This window comes from Zootermopsis nevadensis, unplaced genomic scaffold (genome assembly GCF_977971745.1).
Source record: "Zootermopsis nevadensis isolate Lab colony 2312 unplaced genomic scaffold, Znev_1.0 Znev_ptg000009l, whole genome shotgun sequence".
Classification (NCBI taxonomy): Eukaryota; Metazoa; Arthropoda; class Insecta; order Blattodea; family Termopsidae; genus Zootermopsis; species Zootermopsis nevadensis.
Genome location: NW_028259141.1, coordinates 3,982,774 through 4,001,165, shown reverse-complemented (window position 1 = coordinate 4,001,165; position 18,392 = coordinate 3,982,774). Strand labels below are relative to the sequence as shown.

At 38.4% G+C, this 18,392-nt stretch overlaps 1 protein-coding gene, 1 long non-coding RNA gene and 1 other non-coding gene across 5 annotated transcripts; 2 read left to right on the top strand and 1 right to left on the bottom strand.

Moving 5' to 3' along the window:
* The first annotated feature begins 5,368 nt into the window (after positions 1–5,368).
* Positions 5,369–8,271, top strand: LOC147874404 (ribosomal protein S6 kinase alpha-4-like). Its single transcript, XM_087345834.1, has 4 exons — positions 5,369–5,487; positions 5,960–6,110; positions 6,698–6,844; positions 8,099–8,271. Exons 1-4 carry the CDS (start codon positions 5,426–5,428, stop codon positions 8,144–8,146), a joined length of 408 nt encoding a protein of 135 aa, XP_087201960.1. The 5' UTR covers positions 5,369–5,425; the 3' UTR covers positions 8,147–8,271.
* LOC147874403 (uncharacterized) lies at positions 7,173–13,515 on the bottom strand. Of its 3 annotated transcripts, none has more exons than XR_015534343.1 (3): positions 13,376–13,515; positions 9,843–11,530; positions 7,173–9,613 (listed from the first exon to the last, which is right to left on the bottom strand). It is a non-coding gene; the product is annotated as an uncharacterized LOC147874403 (long non-coding RNA). The 3 variants fall into 3 exon arrangements; XR_015534344.1 differs by having other exon boundaries at positions 9,843–9,919; XR_015534342.1 differs by lacking the exon at positions 13,376–13,515 and having other exon boundaries at positions 9,843–12,768.
* A 2,202-nt stretch (positions 13,516–15,717) lies between these two features.
* On the top strand, positions 15,718–15,824 carry LOC147874402 (U6 spliceosomal RNA). Its single transcript, XR_015534373.1, has one exon. It is a non-coding gene; the product is annotated as a U6 spliceosomal RNA (small nuclear RNA).
* Positions 15,825–18,392: the final 2,568 nt, after the last annotated feature.

Genomic DNA, 18,392 nt, shown 5'->3' with positions numbered 1-18,392 from the left:
GCTTTTTCGAAACACTCCGTATCTGGCGGCCATAGTCGATCGTGATGCTGGTTTTGTGTGGGCTGCGGGGCGAAGTTCCCGCCCTCTCTCTGCGTTCAGTCTGTTTCTGGGGCCCACCTAGCCTCGTATCCCGTGACCACCGAGGGTAAAGCAGGCCGCAGCGTGAAGACGCTTGAGCACAGGAACAATTATCGCATCAACGAATTATCTGAGGCAGAATCGGATTCAACGCCAGAAAATTCTCTAACTTAACGAAAGTAAAACCAGGAAGTACTCAAGACAAAGCTGAGAGGTTATTCAAGCGATTTTCAGTTCGAATCTCGTTCAAAGACACAATTCCCAACTTGTCGAAGGCAAATTCCTCAGCAGTTCCTAAAATAAATTTACACATTCGCCCTGTCCCATTCACAATTCATAACAAACTTATCATCCGCCATTTGAAGCCGCCTGTCAGATTAATGAAAATCTGTGGCTCCATATTCTAAAAGGAAAAATAGATTCAATTCCTGTCCCCTCTTAAAACACGCCCAAAATATCGGCTTCATCCAATCGCAGTAGACTAACATGTTGGCACCGGCTAACCCCAGCTTCCTGGTTCTTCTCAGTTACTTTAAAGCAGGCACAGAATGTACTCCCGCGATCCATCATTCATAACCATCCTGTCATATTTAAATAATGGATACGCAACATTATCAGTTGATAGAGCGTTGAAGGTACAAGAATAAACACTACCTTATAAGTCGTGGTGAACGCCTTCTAACTGGTTTACCCATCAAACTACGTGTATCTCAGCCCTCGTGGCCAATGTCCGCAGTCAAGGAGGCCGTGGGGGTGGAAACTTCGAAGTCCTCCCTCTGTAGGCCTCATCTCCGCCTGGACCAGCAGCTTCAGGGCTCTGACGTCACTCCAGAGAATAGCCTAATTTCTCGATTTTGAGGCTAAAATCCAATTGTCGGGAGTTGGTAGTCAGTCCAGTGCTTCAAAAACATTCGAGTGCACAAGAACTTGTCAGTGGGGCGCATTTTCATACACTTTTTATTCTTATCCACCAAACTACGTGCTTTATTCATCCGACGGTCGAATGCGGTAAATTATATTACCACAAAAACTTTTCCGATATTTGGGTAACCCCACAAATTTTACAGCACTTTACTTTTGAGACATCTTGTGGCATCCGTGTTAGTCGACAGTAATACAGAACGAAGCTAGTTTTGTGTTTCCAAATAATAAAATAGGATTTATCAATGGATTTAATGCTTGGAGCTTCTGAAAGTGCGTCGTTAAATAATCTATGAATAAATAAAAATGCATGGTCTACTATAACCACACAGAATCAGCAGATTAATTCGGAAACACCCGGTAGCTTATGGTCCTCATCATTAAACGTGCGTCCTTTAATACACCCGTAAAATTACCCCAGAAACCAAAATCCTAACAGAGACTCGAACCGAGGACTGTTTTCGTGTCTGTGACCTTAGACCCCGTAATTTCCTCTCCGAAACGAAAGAATTTTGCCTTGGCGTCGATTTCTTGTCGTGGGTGCTTTCCCGTCAACAGAAACCATCTTTGTCGGGTCTCGAACTCAGTGTCGAGGCCTTCGTTTCCGAAATCTCCTCTTCGAAGCAAAAAACTCTGATCCCTTCTTCTGTGTCGCTTAGTTTCGGAGCCAAAGGAACCGCCCTTGACGGAAATCGAACTCAGGACACTTCTTCCAGAGTTCTTACCTTCCTGCGTTCTCTCACTGGTCAAAATGAATAATCGGGATTCGAAGGAAGGAAACATTTTCCCTGTCGCAGGGGCGATGGTTTCAACAGCGCCCGGGTCCCTCAAAAACCGTCTTTAAAATCAAAAAAGTATAAAAAACACGAAGTTATTTTTAAACAAGTGCAAATTAAACTGCAAAATTTACTTCAAGCCTCGTTTCATTACTTCTAAATTAATTTCCTTTTACACAGAAAATATTTAATATTAACTTTTGATTTCTTACAAATTATAACTTGGAGTAATCCAATTTGTATTTCTTTAACTACAAAGAATGTGTAAATATGAAACGCGGGTGTTTTTATAAAATCCGAACACGTGCAACAATCTCGGCTGGCATGCCATAAGGTTCATTTCTCTGTCCTTATGCACGCATGAGTGAACCGTATTGCACTCCCTCTACTGACTGTTGCCTCACAGGTTATGTTGGTATAAATACCAGGCAACAATCGGCTTTCGTCACTAAGAGAGGGATTGGAGTGAGAGTGGACAGCCGGACTCGAGTGGAGTCGGAGTCGTTCCGGCTCCGGAGCCCCCCGGCACAGCCTGGAGAGAGGTAGGGACGATGCTTGCGCTTGCGCAGGCCTCCGCCCTCAGTTAGCTTTTTGGTTGTGTCCAGTGGGACTCGTGCCGAATGAGGGCTGCCAGAGGTCGCCCAAGAGCAACCGAGGGCGACCGATGTTCAGCAGGCCAGCCGAGGCCGTCCCCAAAAGACGGCCAAGTCAGCACAAAGAGTGGTTAGACTACTCGGCTACCCTGACTGAGGTTTTCCGTGCTTTTCCTCAGTTGTAAGGCGAATGCCAGGGTATAACTTAATAGGGGCACGGCCCGCCACCCTCCCCCCCCCGATCATGGAGGCCATCAGCTGAAATGATCTTCCCCCCACGCCGCAGAGGCCTTCAGCCGAAACGGCCCCTCCCTCTCTGGGTTCAAACCCCAGAGATCCAACCAACCAAATTCCTTTGGACAACTTGCCTGACGGGATAACCTCCCATCAGCAGCAACGGATCCCAGTTTGAATGGTCGAGGCTCCCGCCACGACGAAACCCCGTTAGCGTTAGCAAAATTTCCGTTTTTTTATATTAAGACCGTTTACCATTTCCAGCAATGCGCCTTGTGCGCAGGAATGGTTTCACCTAGGTAGGGACGATGCTTGCGCTTGCGCAGGCCTCCGCCCTCAGTTAGCTTTTTGGTTGGTTGGTTGGCTTTCGTCACTCTGGTTCGAATTGTGCTGCGAAGAGGTTTTGGATTAAGTGCTTTTAGATACGTTTGTTGCCTTAGTTAGCAAATAACTTTCGGAATAACTCGTGGATTTACGTTCTACGATTTAGTAACGATTTTGTGACAGTGTCTCGCACTCGCTCGATTAATATTTAAATTATGATTCAACCTTTGCTGCCTGTGGACATCGAGGTCTCCTGCTATTCACAAAGGTGAGCCAAGGGTTTCCTTTTTAATATTATTGCTCATTACTTGTACAGGTTATCATTTACAATTGTGAGAAGGGTTATTGCAGTGACGCGCTGTCTCTTACGAAAGTTTACCGCGGTTTTAAATGCCGTTCTTCCCTTCTGGAAGCTGCCGGTCTCCGCATTCCTGCTCGGAATCTGAATCAGTTGCAGCCCTTCGATTAAAAATAGTCCCTTTGCTGGACGCTCATCAACTGCTGATGTTGTTTGCTGGGGCGTGCACGTGTTTGTAAGGAAGATGGCTTCCCGTAATCACATTTTACGAAATTCTATTTTATTTGATTTATTTAAATTATTATTACAAACATTTTTATTTGTGCATTAACGTCCTATGCACTCGTGTGTTGTTTGATAATCTCTTTCTTTGTAACCTTTTCATCTTGATTGTTGTGTTCGTCTCGCGTGCTGTATCTGTAATTGGCTATTGAATTTTTATTTGTAATTTCCTGTGTCATCGTGAGGATTGGTATGCAATTGTTAAACATTGTTGTTGTTGTGCTCCAAATACTGTCTGCATTTATGGTAAATAGTTCAATTTCTACAGCAATAGAAAAAAATTCGTAGCTCTTTTAATCCGAAGATGGTCCAAAGAATATTTAAGAATTCCGAATAGTCGCTGCTTACAGAGTAACCCTTAAACACGGAATGAAGCGTTAACTCGTGTACGAACTCGCACTCGGTTCGAAGTTTCGTGAAAACTGTGAAGTTCTTCTTGAAGTTCAGTGCGGAGCAACGAAAGACTTCTTTCCTTATGTGACTCAGCATGAAAGTTGCTTTAAGTGTCTCACTGTGTCGTGTTACACCCAAAAACAGAAAGAAAAATGGTGTAGCCATCACCAAACTTCAAGCTTCAAAGCCATGGAAATACTTCATGTTCTTTGGCTCACAGCTCCAAGTTACCAGAACGGCATTGTTAGTTTTGCTACATATCGAGTTCTCAGCTGTCTTTACTTGCCTGGGCTCCAGTGTTCATTGTTGCAATGTCGTAGACTTTTGCTGTGACCACGTAGTATGTAATTTGGTGGCGGCTACTTCAATGACTCATGTAAAGGATGAGATTCAAAAACAAAATATTCTGGGTGTACACGTGAGATGTATTCCATTTCGTGTCAGTCCTCACAACAAGGAATTCAGGGTTGACTGTAGCCAATTCTAACAAAGTGGAAGCCACTGTTGGCACTGCACAACATCCTGATGTACCCCCAAAAGAATCCTATAAGGGGATGAAGTTCATGTACACAACGTGGCCAAGTCATATTCCCACCCTTGCCAATAAAATTCTCTGAAAACTTTCGATTCAAGACTCTATCAGTTCCTTGTAAAAATGTGGAGGAATTCTGTCTTGTTGCAACAGCGTGTCAATAGGACACTCTTCTTCCAAGATGGGCGGCGAGGGATTCCTCTGTTTAAGATGCCATTTTAACATCTGTGAGTGTAGCACATCTTGTGCAAAGATGGAAACTAAAGCAGCACAAATTAAAAACTTGCTCATATAAACTTCTCAAATGAAATTAGTTCATATTCCCCTGCCTCTCGGTTCACATTGAATTGGGATGCGTTACATGCTCACTCTCTGTATGAAAAAAGGACTTGACCTGAAACACAAAGAAATATTTGTGAAAACTTGTTGCAGTAAACAGTATTGTTGGAGGACGGCAGTTCAGAAGATATGAAGCGAACATAGAACATTTCTAGGTGTTTTCATTGCAAAATGTTCCTGTTTGCTTTGCCTTTTTTGTCTGTCCTCTTCTATAGCAGTTTGATAAACTCTGAATGGGTTTTAATGGCTTTGGATAATTTTCTTGATTTGACTGTTGATGTCACTTATGTAGCTGTATAATGTCAGTTGTAAGCAGTGTTTAATAACGTGTTTTTACAAGGTTCTGACTGAGCACTCAAAGAAAACCACAACAAAATTCATCACAATCTCTGGCTGGCTAAGAATCAAACTGATAGCTGTAAGAAGTAGGTAAAGGAAGGAAAATCATTATCAAACTTAGGAATGTTACACATTATCCTGGAGGTAAGAAACTAAGAAACAATTCACTCTAACCACAAATTTTCTGTTGGTGGAGAACCTTGTCGAAAATGTATAAGAGTGTGGTGAAACAGAAATGTCTGATTGCAGCTAATACCTGTAATTTTAATTGTTGCAGGAAGTGGATTGGTGGAGTGTTGGAGTCACTGCATTTGTAATGATGGTCGGGCACAGACCCTTTGAATATGATGAACATCAAAATGATTCAGCACTTTGTTGGTAAGTATTTTGCATTTGGAAAGAGTTCTGATGTATGTGTTTGCTGTGAACATCATTTTCCTTTGAACACATTTCAGTACAAATTAGGTCATTGTTAATGGATGACCGTCTGTTGTCATGAGAGTAAAATTGGTGTACACGCTTGAAACCTGAGGAGAATTAACCATAGGCGGAGGAACCAAATGCAGTTCCAACTATGACCACAATCTTTAACGAAGGAAATTTGTGCTGGTCAGAGACTGAATGTAAGGGACAGATAGGAAGGGTTCCAGAAGCTGAACACTTACAACGTTTAACATTGACCATTTTCCTTATCTCTTGCATGACCTATGTCAGAGATTTACATGAAAATCAGACATTGACTAGGCCACTTATGGCAGCTTTGAGAAGCATTACAAACATTAATTGTGAAAGCATGTTTAACAAGTACAGTCTTTTAAGGCAAATATAAGAATGAACCTCTCTCTTGCAGCAAAATATTGCATGACAAGCCTGACATACCTTTGTGGTTCTTGGACTGTGAAGTTGACCTTATTGAAAGAATGTTGAAGAAGAATCCAAGACTTCGCTTAGGTGGGGGGAAACGCGGAGCTCAAGAAATCAAAGAACATCCATTTTTTGACGTAAGTTCTTTTACCATATCTGTTATCATATACAATAGGGTGTATGTACACTTTTAAGTTCTAAACTGTGCCTAAGCAAATTAACAACAGTGGGAAGATCCACACAGTTTGAGTTTATTGACGCTGTTTCTAGACAATTTGATTCCTTAAATCTTCAGTCAGCAAAAATTGTGATGTACATCCCGAGCAGAACAACTTGCTTGTAACAGATGCCACATGCCTAAGACTGAGTGCATAGCAATATCACAGTAAAAGGTTTACTATCACGGTGCATAATGTACTGCTGTCTCATCAGTATTTTAGAAGGACTCTCAGTACTTTCCATAAAATTGCCAACAATTTACTTAAAACCTTGACTGCATGACTGTGTGTCTAATCTCTCTCCCAGTAAGTGCAATATTTTGAAATAAATTGAATTACGGACTAAAATTTGTAACCAAACTCAAGGATGTATTTCAATATCCTTGTACTTTCAGCACAACTAAAGAATCTTTTAAAATGTGGTGCTCTCACTTCTACTATACCAAGTTTTACTTTGCAATTAGTATTCTGGTACATATTAGTAATGTTTGTGCTTCGTCCTACAGGGCATAAACTGGGGCGACGTGTCAAAAAGGCAGTTACGGATGCCACATTCTCTGGATTTTGAGTGGGAGGGCGTCAGTGACATTAAACATCTTGGAGAGGACGAGGTGTCATTTCTGTCGCCAGGCGATAAGAGTGGCAACAACGAGGTGAGGGAAAGTGATTTGTCTGAAGTTCTGTTATGATTTGCATAGCAATAAGGTTTATTAGCAGTGCCAAATGTTGCACTATACCAACTATAACGCTTTTACGGTCATAAAACATAATGATGTTGTGTTTGTCCTAAGGCCTTGGCTAGTATTTGCGTGTGTGAATGTGTATTGTTTTATTGTAACTGACATCTTCACATTCCCAAAAGACATTCCTTGCTCTTGACATCCCATCACTTTTAGTTTTGGGTGGGTGGGGTGGATTGAATTGATGTGCTGAGGATAGGGTCCAGTGGCTGACTTACGAACAGAATGAAGAATTTTCAGGTTTCATAAAAGCAAAGCATTTTTATTAGCTGATCTAATATTAGTTTCTCAGGAAGGAGACTGTTCCACGGAGTTAGTTTATTATGGGCCAAAATAGAAACAAATATAAGTGCATATATTATTACCAATTTAGATCACAAAAATTGGTTAATACAGAATGAACCAAAATGTTTCAGTGGTTTGTGTCTTTGAATATAGTAAACTAAAGAAAGAAAGAAAGAAGGAAACAGCAGAAATTAAATTTCAAAACTTTATTAAACTCCTGTAACAACAAACACTGCAGAGTTAAGTGGGAAATTTTAACATGGAGTAGCAGGACATTGAGATAAATGACTCGCAATCATCTGCAGTGAACTGAAGTAAGGTAACTCAAAGAATTTTGAGATGTAGGTCTGTAAGTCAAGAGTCACAGAGTGAAAGTTGCTTCTGAATCACAGCATGCCAAAGACGTAATTTCTGGTTGATGACTATCAGAATACAAAATGAGATGAACAGAGCATGTACAAAATTAATTTTCATTGCCTTAAAATTTTTTGGTACACAGTCCCATTATCATAATCTCTTAATTAAGACATCTGTTTTTATTTAACACAATGGCAGGTGTCCTTTCTTTGTTTCTTTCTTGTTTCCTTCATCCCATGCCTTATTCTACACCCTGTTTTTTTGAAGGAGACAGCCTTGTTGCAGTGTTTTTAGAAAGGCTGACTTTCAGCTAGCTCTTAGTGTGTTAATGCATCACATATACAGTGGCAGCACTGTATCTACGTACTAAGCGCTTGAAAGAAGAGCAGCGTTACTTTACTGTTTACATTTTATCATCTTCTTTTAATAAGACATACTTTATTATCTCATCAACATCATACTAGGTAAGTTCCAGTACATTTGAATTTACTTGCTAATTTTTTAATTTTGTTATTGGTATTGCAGGCATGCTCTTACATCAATCCAGGCTTGAAGGCTAATGGATCGCACTGAAGAAGAAATTCTCGGCAATTCTGAAGTTTTGGCTCCTTCCGTTTATTGGAATTGAGCTTGTAACATAACCAATTTTATATTTATTTTAATTTTGTACAATAAATGATATTTACCATTGAAACATACACTTGAATATAAACAGATTATTGGATAAACAGCTACATGTTTAACCATTTTTATAATTTTTAAGTTTTTCCAAAATATATTCTTATATCTGTGTGTGTGTCATCAGTTGACTGTCGCAGTATTATGCAGCAATGAAGACAATTATGTGACATTACTAAATACTTGTAGGAAAACTATTGCAGTTAGAACTCCATTCTTCACAGGCTGCATCCATCAGACTAAGACGCAAAACATTCAGAATCAGTTCCTTTGCAATTTTCAATCCACTCGAACTGTCAGCAAATTACTGTAGTTGAGGCAACATGCTTTATTTTCTATGGCACCGTGTTTTGGCTTCCTCAGGAACACAAAGGGAATGGGTGGAAAGCCTGGAAACAAAACTACAATGTTAAGGGAATCATTCTTTAAAAGGAATTGTTCCCAATATATCGTGGTATGAAGGATTATCAAGAGGGGCAAAAGTTGCGCCGATCACAAGTAGTGAAGGCAGAGGCAGACACATGATGGGTTGAATAACTGCAAAGAAACTGCTGCTGACACTCAGGAACATGCGAGTTAATACAAAAGAACACCTTACTTAAAATGAATGCACTTCTCGTAATAAACAATGCTCGAGAAGCAAACAATACTTGCTGAAACAGAACACAGCAGAAATGTAATTAAGAGTGCAGTAGTTCCAGTGATCTTTTGTTGCTAAGTACTCACTTACCATTCTGTCAGTAAATGAGTTTCTGGGTTACCTCTTAGATGGTTTAAGTGAGCAGGTATTTTTTATTTTAATATTGGTATACAGTAAATATCTCTCTGTATTCATTTTACCTCTACTTAAGTGTTGCAATTTTATAGTTCTTGGAAGGTGTTGATGGCAGAAGCAGACCTCTGGATGGAGGAACTTGATATAACGATACTAAGTGTTTCGCTTTGTTCCCTCTAGAAAGATCTGAAGAGTTTCTGGTCATTAGATACCAAAATGCAGTGAAATCTATGACCGATATGCTGATGGTAATAATGAATGGACACTGCAAAAGGTGTCATAATACTGCAATGTTGTCTGCTGTTATACCATAATTAAATAATGTTTTGATGAAATTACAGTAATTCCAGTACAGTCTTTCACAGCTAAGAGTTTTAACTCTGTGCTGCTGCTTTTTCAACGTGAACATGGCCTTTGCAGTTGTTCCCACCTTGAGAACTTTAAGTGCGTCTTCATACTGGCAACAAAGAGTTTGTCTTGATGCCAAGTTTTTCATACTCCAGATGCATTCATACGCCAGGCGATGAAATTAATTATGTGTCATGACACAATAATATGAAGAATAAATTCAGATTAATTGCCTGAACCTGCAATAGATAATATATGTGCATGCATTTCAATTAAGGATTGTGATCTACTCCTAAAATCAATCCAAAATGAATCTCGTATAAACAAATGGTCACAGGTGCCTTGTGAGAGGCTGCAGCAATGAAGCATCAGTTCGAAAGTAATATCTGGATGGGAATAATTGGCGATATCATTAAGAGTTAGTGTTAAAACTCTTAGGGTGTCTTATGTACGTTTCGGTAGAATTACCTTGAATACTGTTGGCTGTACCATTGACAGTGTAAAAAACTGTGGTTTACGCAAGGCTCAGCTCCTGTTCATTTTACCTGCAACATAAAGTGGCTTCTGGCCTCTCATCACACACATTGATGGATGAGATAAACCAAATTGACTGTGTGGCCTCTGTGGCCCGATTTTACATCTACCAACTCCTACCTGTGGGGGAATCTGAACGGCATAATTTTGTTGGAAAGAGTCAACATGAATTACTACCTTTGGCATTTGATTCAGTGGCTGGGACAACAGTAGCACATATGACTGGAATTTTTCATTGCACTACTATCAGGAATTCTTGGTGCATCAGTGGTCATTTATGCACTCAATGGAAGAAGCAGCATTTTCAGAAAAAGAATTGGGGGGGGGAGTCTTTTTAAAAGTTAAGATGCTGTTAAACTATGCTTAAGTACAAAAATGAATGTGCTTTTAATAAGCTGTTTTACTTGTCTCATTTGATTTACTGATGCTTCCAAGTCTCACTAATCAAGTGGTTGCAACCCTATGTTTATAATAATTTTCTGAGTTTGCTTTAAGAAAAAAACACAATCATTATGTTTGATACATACAATTAAGAAGAACCAACTATTTGGTCATTTCTAATTATCTGCATAAGTTACCCAAAACACTGATCTAGAAGACATCCTATTGTTATATTTCAGAAGAATTATATAAGTGCTTAATGATGCACTTGCCAATAATTTGTGTCGTAAAAGAGCTTACCTTTTCCTCCATATATTTTTACAGTACCATTTTATGTACAAACTTTCATATAAAGTATCCTCAATGACTTTCATGTAGTCGGGTTATCTTGCATGAGGCATCTTTGCAGATTACAGACGTTTAAAATACCACCTGTTAATATATCCACTTAACCAGTCAAGTGCAGGAGACTACGAGTTGCATTTGAGAAATCACTATTTCCAGCCAAAGAGTGGAGGACATATTCTTTAAAACTGAAATCAATGTTCTTCCTCTCCAATTGTGCAGACAATTAAAAAGGAAATTTCCCACATGCCTGTTTCAATCACATTTACATTGGGAGAATAACAGGGACATGACTGGAACCTGCAGCAAACATTCTAGGTGTTGAACAGTGCAGCTTTTGTTGTTTTCCTAATCATGTTGAATATTGCCAAAAGATGTTTACAGTAGGAAGAAACAATCAGCATTCTAATACACAGAGTTTAAAACTAAGACTTTGTCTCTCTATAACTTTAAAATAACATTTTGTACTGTGATGTTTCCTTTGGTACAATGAGAGGTCTAAATACAAATTTATAGAATCAAAACTCTATCCAAGAAGACATTCTAAGAAGAAGATTCTAGATTTGGTGTGGTAGGAATAAGATTCATATTCGAAAATAAATTAGGATTTGATTAGCCAAGAACTTCATTGCGTCTTCAGTTTCCCACGCATAAGGTCAATATGAATGTAAATTTCTCTTTGCATAAGAATCATGGTTTGAGGTTGTCTCAGCAGTAGATGGAAGTGAGTGATCAGCTTCATTCTCCAGGTGATATACATTGTGAAAAGGAACTCAAGGACTGAGTAGGAGATTGGGTGGACTGCAGAGCTGGCCTGGATGTTGTTGATGAGAAAATTCCTGCTCTTTTCATGAATGGAATCCCAGTTATCCATCATGCCCATTCCATCCAGGCTCCTACATTGAGAAACGGGGGTTCATGAATGTAGTTGCATTACTGTCTTATTCAGCAGCTAAAATTGCAAGGAACTTTGTCACAACACCTTCAAAATGTGTTGTATTGGTACATAGATCTCTGTCATGCCCTCCTCTTTCGTTCTGCTTAACACCTCATCATGCTTTCTTGTAATTAAAAAACACATTTATGCGATTCTGAATGACACGATTGGTTTTTAACGACGAAATGTCAGTGTTTTAATTTAATTTGCATTTAAATTGGTGTTCCTGTTGAATACCAGGGTGGTATTTGTGAATGAGCAAGGTTAACAGTTGTGGATTCATAACCTTAAAACTTCCTAATTTTCATCAAGCCTGTCCTGTTCTTCCTGATGCTTCCAACGATTCTGTACGAATCTTTACAATTTGGTGACTAATTGCATGAGGTAAGTTAAAATGGTGTGTGTTACTAGTAAGTCAATATGTGTGAAATTCCAACTTCATGGCAGGTTAGGTGAGTTAGTTCAATTGAAAAAGTTTGATAGGCTTACAAAAAGTAAATAAACCTCAAAAACAAGAACGGGTAAACGTGGTCATTAACTGCAAGAATATTTCTGATATTTCTTTCATACTCTTTAAGATATTTACAAGTTGTCTTGGACCCAAAATTCAAAAGCTATGGTTGGCAAAGGAATAAACCAACCAGTGAATCGGAATGCAGGATGCGAGTGATAGCAAGGGAATGAAGGAAGCTGATGGTCAAACTCATACAAGAGGCATATAGTATATTCGTTGCAAGGCTGTTATACTTTTATCCGCATTAATGAGATGAAAAGGGAAATACACATCTTTACGTGGGGCACTGAAATGGTAGAGTGAGTACTTTATAGTGACATAACTATTGCTCTGTAACAGGAAACATGCTATTATGGTATAAAATTTAGGTTATGTTAGTTTCAGGTTAAAACTTTGTTAGTTTTGATTTTAAAAGTAATTAGTTGTGCTGATATTACTGGTCCCGCTATTTAAGTAAAGAGCTTGCTTATATTTGCATGATGTTTTGATGCCTTTAGTTATCCATACATTGGTTTCAGACAATTTTTTCTGTCTCAGTAGCAAAACTTTTTTCAAATATGATTAAAAAGATGTTTAGAAAAGAACTGAACTTTGAATCTATATCACGATCACTGAGTATTAATTTCCAGTCTTCACTACCGTTTCGTATAAATTCATTTATAAAGTGACTTCATTTATCACTCCAGTTACCTTTTTATCATTGCAAAAGTTAGAAATACGTTTATGCTTTTTATAACTAATAGCTGAGCATCATGATCAGACAGCCCATTTATTACCGGTTTAATTAAAATGAGTTCTAACCTGAAACTATCTACAAAAATATTAACAACGGCAGAGTTGGAGCTATTAAGATTAAATGTTACTGAAAGAGAATATAGACATTTCTTACGGCAGCTTTCAGAGATAGTCAACATTTATATCCCCACAGAAACAAATTCCGTTTTCGGTTTGAAAAGGTAGTCTATAATGCTGTTTAACTTGTTAATAAATGTTTCAGAGTCACCTGTTGGTGCTCAGTATATTGCTATAAAACAATTTAGACAAATTAGTATCAAATTGTACAGCACGGCATTCTACGATTACATTATTACAATATCCTATTTCAGGTAGTGTCTTCCCACACGTTTTTGGAATCGACTAGGTTTCAAAATATTTCTTTGTACGTCAAGAGTCCGTTCGACTCTATCACGGAGATATTTAGTGACTTCGTAATAGATAGAGACGAAAATCTTGGTGGCTTTGGTTGCTCTCCTCTGAGTTGTAGCGCCGTGCAGTGTGGAAGAAGCTTACCAAGGTTTAAGTGGTCCTAGCTGCCTTCATCATCGCCTTGTTCGTAAAGGCAGCAAGGACATATGAAATCTTGGTAAACCTGTCGGACCCAGCGTTTTGAAATCGTAATACCCAACTTAGTGTCTTACGTTGGCAATAGTATCCTGCCACACTGCTGACTGTTTCCGAGAGCACTCTGGTGGCAAGAACAGTTGGAAACACCTGTTATTTGGCCCAACCATTTAGTTTAGCTGCTTCACTGCAGCCATTACGGTGTTTTGAAGATTTCTAACCTAACCGTTAAAGTTTAAGGCATTTTCTGCTGTCTTTCTGCCTTCTTTAATTCTGTGTTTGAATTTGAAGAGAATATAAAAGACAGCTTCAGCTAAACTCTCGCCTTTTCCTTTTTTTTTTACCTTTCCCTCCCTCCCGTGTCGTGGTGATAGAGCAGTATTCGAACTTCGTGTTAGTTTACTAGCTCTCACCCAGAGTAAATTGCTCGACCTGCAAACGCGCCTGATTCTTTCCATAATCTGGTGCTAAGGAAGAGCATACACACCCATTCTCTTATTTTTATGTGTGTTGTATTTATGTGCATTATGTATATGTGTTGTATTTATGTGCATTATGTATTTGCCAGTAAAATGTAACAATTTAATCAAAGCAAGGAAGTTCGTTACTGCCACTAAAGTTTGTGTGTTATATTAAAGCCAAATAACTTTGAGAGAAACTGCTCCAGTGCCACTTTGCCCACCACAAATCTCCAGGATGATCTGACATGCGACTGGTATGAGAGCCAAGACAAAGTTTTTTCAATGATAAAACCTTGCATATTCTCTGGATGATGCTAAATTCTTAATCCACTTTCAAAGCAATAGCATAAAATAAGTATAGATATGCAATGTGTACACCAAACTAGACGTCTGTTTTCAGATCACATCATGTATTGAAACCTTATTAAATAAATATGAAAAGGGTAATGGTTATTGTTTTCAGTTGTGTGGCTAGTAGTGTGCTACCAGTCTGCTAAAATTTGAGGAATACGTGATGTTTTCTTGTCTGCTTTCCATACAATCTTTACTGTTTGCTTGAATGTGGCTATCAATTATGCAGCCTGACTGCTACACCATTTGATCACATTTTCATGCACTAGAGGAGCAGAATGTTTCATCACTAGACCAGAGGTTCCAGCCTTCGCATTCATGCTTGCTTCAGAGAAGAAAAAAAGAGAATTTGCTGTTTAAGCACAGAACGACTGTGACTCAGTTGAGCTGTGTTGTGTCCAGGTACTTCTCCTTTCACAAAAGATTCTTGTAATGATGGCAAATTAGCCCCTTTGTTTTAAGAATATTATTTTTGTTATCCTTATACTTTTTGGTACTAAAGAGTGAGTTTGTGGGAAGTAGATAAAAATGTTATTAAAGATATTTTTAGAAGAAACCGTTGTTAAGAAGAAAATGAAAATAATACAATATGGGAGACTCAGCCCACCTTCACCCAGCCTTAAGAATGTATGTAAGGATAAGTAAAGAAATGTACTCCAGGAATTTTATGTTTTGCTGCATTACCCATGGTTAATGGCTTGGAATAATCTGAAAAAACTGCCTAGATGGCCATGCTTGCTGCTTGAAGAAAGTCTAAATATTTCTATTTGAGGTGCCTCTCCTAACCTCATAACTTCACAAAAAATAAAAAATATAATGGAGAAATGTTTAGATGATTGAAAGGGTTGTCTGTTGCCATTTAGAGGTTATTTTAAATATGAATCACTCCTTGATAGAGGCAACTATATAGAATCTTCGCAACTGCTAGAAGATTATGATCCTCTCCTGAGTGACCACTTAGAGGCAGCCACTGTTTTCAAGGGCACATATTCGGTCTTTCAGAATGATTATATTAAGGCCGTCCATGAAGTGATACTAGATGGCATTTTATGGCAGATATAAGAACCACTTAATAAAGGATGAAACTTTAGATATTATTTTCATATTGATGTACATTCATGATGGTAAGAGGTTTTCTGCTAAAACACTTTCTTTATCTGGTTTTTAAATGCTGACATTTTGTTTCATATAATTGCAGAAGGTGTGATTATAGATTACATCCACAAAATAAGAGAATTTCAGTCACCTACAAAATGATCATGACAAAGTGTTCTCACGTCTGTGACCCAACTCAAAGCAATGAAGAGGGTAAAATTGCACATGGGATATTCTGTAGGGGGAAAGTGCAGAATACTTTTTCACAAAATTATTGAGAACCAAATCGGTCGTCTGTCAGCTTCTCTCTGAAGCAGTGAAATATTTGATCTTCTAGTTTACTAAATATGTAGATCAAATTATCCAATGGCAGTAGCTTGAGTAGCAGTCAGTTTGGCACTATACGAACTAACATTGCAGTAATACAGGGAAGATTAGTGTGGCCCCTGCACAAGGATTACATGGAAGATCGTGAAGCGTTTCGTAATTTTAATGTATTGTTAAAACTAATACCTCACTGTTTACAGTGGGCATTATAGTTTATCATATAACAACAAATGTAACTTGACTACAGGTCATAATTGATTTTGTTAGGTGAACGTTATTTGGAGAAAGTTTAAATACTGATCAATGAATGAGAGCCTGAGTGACATACTAGTACAGTATTGCCCAAAATAGGGTCTCCTTTGTGATTCATGACTTACAATATTCCTCAGTCCTGGGAAATTTCAGGACAACAATTTAAAGTAGGCCACACCTGCTGCCTCATCCTGCCACATCACTGAATCCAGACATCTTTTCCTCAGAAATTTACATGTCAGCACAAATTACCTGAACGTCCAGATTATTGAGTATTTAGAATTGCCGCATTTCCACACTGGTCAGTTTTGGCCTCACTATTAACTGTACTTCAACATTAGGCACTGCACAGCAGCTTTTATGTTTACCTTCTCATTTCAGGAGACAGACATACATAGAGACGATATGTTTGCAGATGTCGACACATTTCCTACATTAATTAGTTTGTATCTACTGAAGCGAATGTAGTTCTAGCATTCAATTTAAAGTCTCTTATATTTGTCACCAGTTCTTGCTGTCTTTGTGTTCATTTCAACATCACACTAATTTTGAACATTGTCCATTGTTCGACATATATACATTTGAATGTTAGTTCTACTCATTTCTTGTGATGACTGGGTATTGGTTGCAGCAGTTGGGATCGTACCATGAACCCTACCAATACCAAAATACCTTAGGATCGTACCACGAACCCTTTCAGTACCAAAATACCTTTTAATATTAAACTTGTGTCTTAACTAACAGACTATTCTAGAATTCTAAGATGGGGTGCAGCATTGAGGTTCAAAACACAGTATTTGTCTTAATTAAGAGTTATTAACCTTCACCAGCGATGTGTTATGGAATATGTGAGGTCTAACTGGCCATATGTCAGATCAGCTTGCCATAAATTATTAAACACCAGAGTCAATGTTCAGGAGTAGAGACTTAAACTTAAACACCAAGTTAAGACTACTCAGATGTTATATTCTCTCTGCTTTTATATGGCGCTGAATCGTGGACGTTGACTGAAGCTTCTTCAAAAATTTGGAAGCCTTCAAAATGTGCTTGTACTGACGTATTCTCAGAATTTCCTGGATTGACCGTGTAACCAACAAAAAAGTTCTCGAGAAACTCCGCAAAGACGTCGAGGTTGTTAAAAACATAAAGAAGAGAAAGTTGGAATTTTTCGGTCATATCATGAGAATTAGTGACTGATACATGCAGCTTCTACTGATAATCCGGGGAAAAGTATTCGGGAAGAGGGGACCTGGCAGGCAAAGAATCTCCTGTCTTCAGAACCTAGAAACTTGGTTCTCGATGTCCCCTGGAGGGCTGTCTCAAGTAGTAGCCAGTAAAGCTCAAATTGCTCTGTTGATCGCCAACATCCAGAATGGATAGGCACTTTAAGAAGAAGAAGAAGAGTCAATGCTTGGCCTGCACTCATGTAGTATGGGAGGTTTAAATATCTTATTCCCAAATGGGAAAGGTTAAAAGTTTCTTTCTGTGTTGGATTAGATTTGTAGTGCAGTGTCATCATAGATTGGATATAAGAATTTGATCTTGTAAATCCATGGCTGTTATATTTGCCATGGCCAGGCCACATGACATTTTAAAAAAACATTTTGTGTAAGCAAAATTTGTGCGCTTATTAAGAGACAGAATATGGGACCTAGTAAGAAAGAAAACAGGTCTCTGGTAATTTACAATTTACAATAAAAGTAGTGGGAAAGAAAAATACACACACAAGCATGTACTCAGGGGGCTAGAAGATGTGCAAATGATAAAAGATCGTCATCTGGAAATTTGAGGATGTCAGGGAATACGGAATATAGGACTTGAGTTGTGTGTAACAAAGAAAAGGCTATCATTATTTATTTTCTAAATAAAGTTTATATCATTTGATTAAATGAATTAATTTCCCTGATGCCACTGATGATGTCCTCTTGAGGTTGAAACGTGTATGGCAATAGTGTCTTTTTTATAGTGTTAATAGTTGTTTGTTTGCTTATTTTATATTCTAATCACTATTTGTTACCAAAGGATAATGTACTAACCTTGTCCAGGAAACTTCAGATGATACATGCTAGGAATATGTGAAGTACATAAGTGTGTTTTGTTTCCAACAATTGTCTTGGTTGAGTTTGAGGGCTTGAAGGTAATCACTCACCCCCATGTAGTGCCAATAGTAAGAATGTATGGAACTACAGTTCCATTTAGTCATATCTGATCATAGGTTGATTACTTAAAGCACATGGATATGTTTTCATACCTTAGTCATCAATAAAGTACACGAATAACTCTACCGTCTTTACCTTTTTCATAAACTGAGCCACGGGTGGGACTTCAAAGATACAGGTAGATTCTCACAGTTAGTAGGAAACCTCAGGGAAATGACAAATGCATGTAAGGAAAGTATTAAGTATTATGTAAGACTTGAGGTTCTCACAGCGGTGAGTATGAAGATTTCCGTCTTCTGGGTTGTTGTGCTGTGTAGTCTG

Coding starts and splice junctions, on each gene's coding strand:
- LOC147874404 (XM_087345834.1), top strand. CDS start 5,426: ATGATGGTCGGGCACAGACCCTTTGAATATGATGAACATCAAAATGAT. Junction 6,111..6,697: donor AAGAACATCCATTTTTTGAC/GTAAGTTCTTTT, acceptor TTCGTCCTACAG/GGCATAAACTGGGGCGACGT. Junction 6,845..8,098: donor ATAAGAGTGGCAACAACGAG/GTGAGGGAAAGT, acceptor TTGGTATTGCAG/GCATGCTCTTACATCAATCC.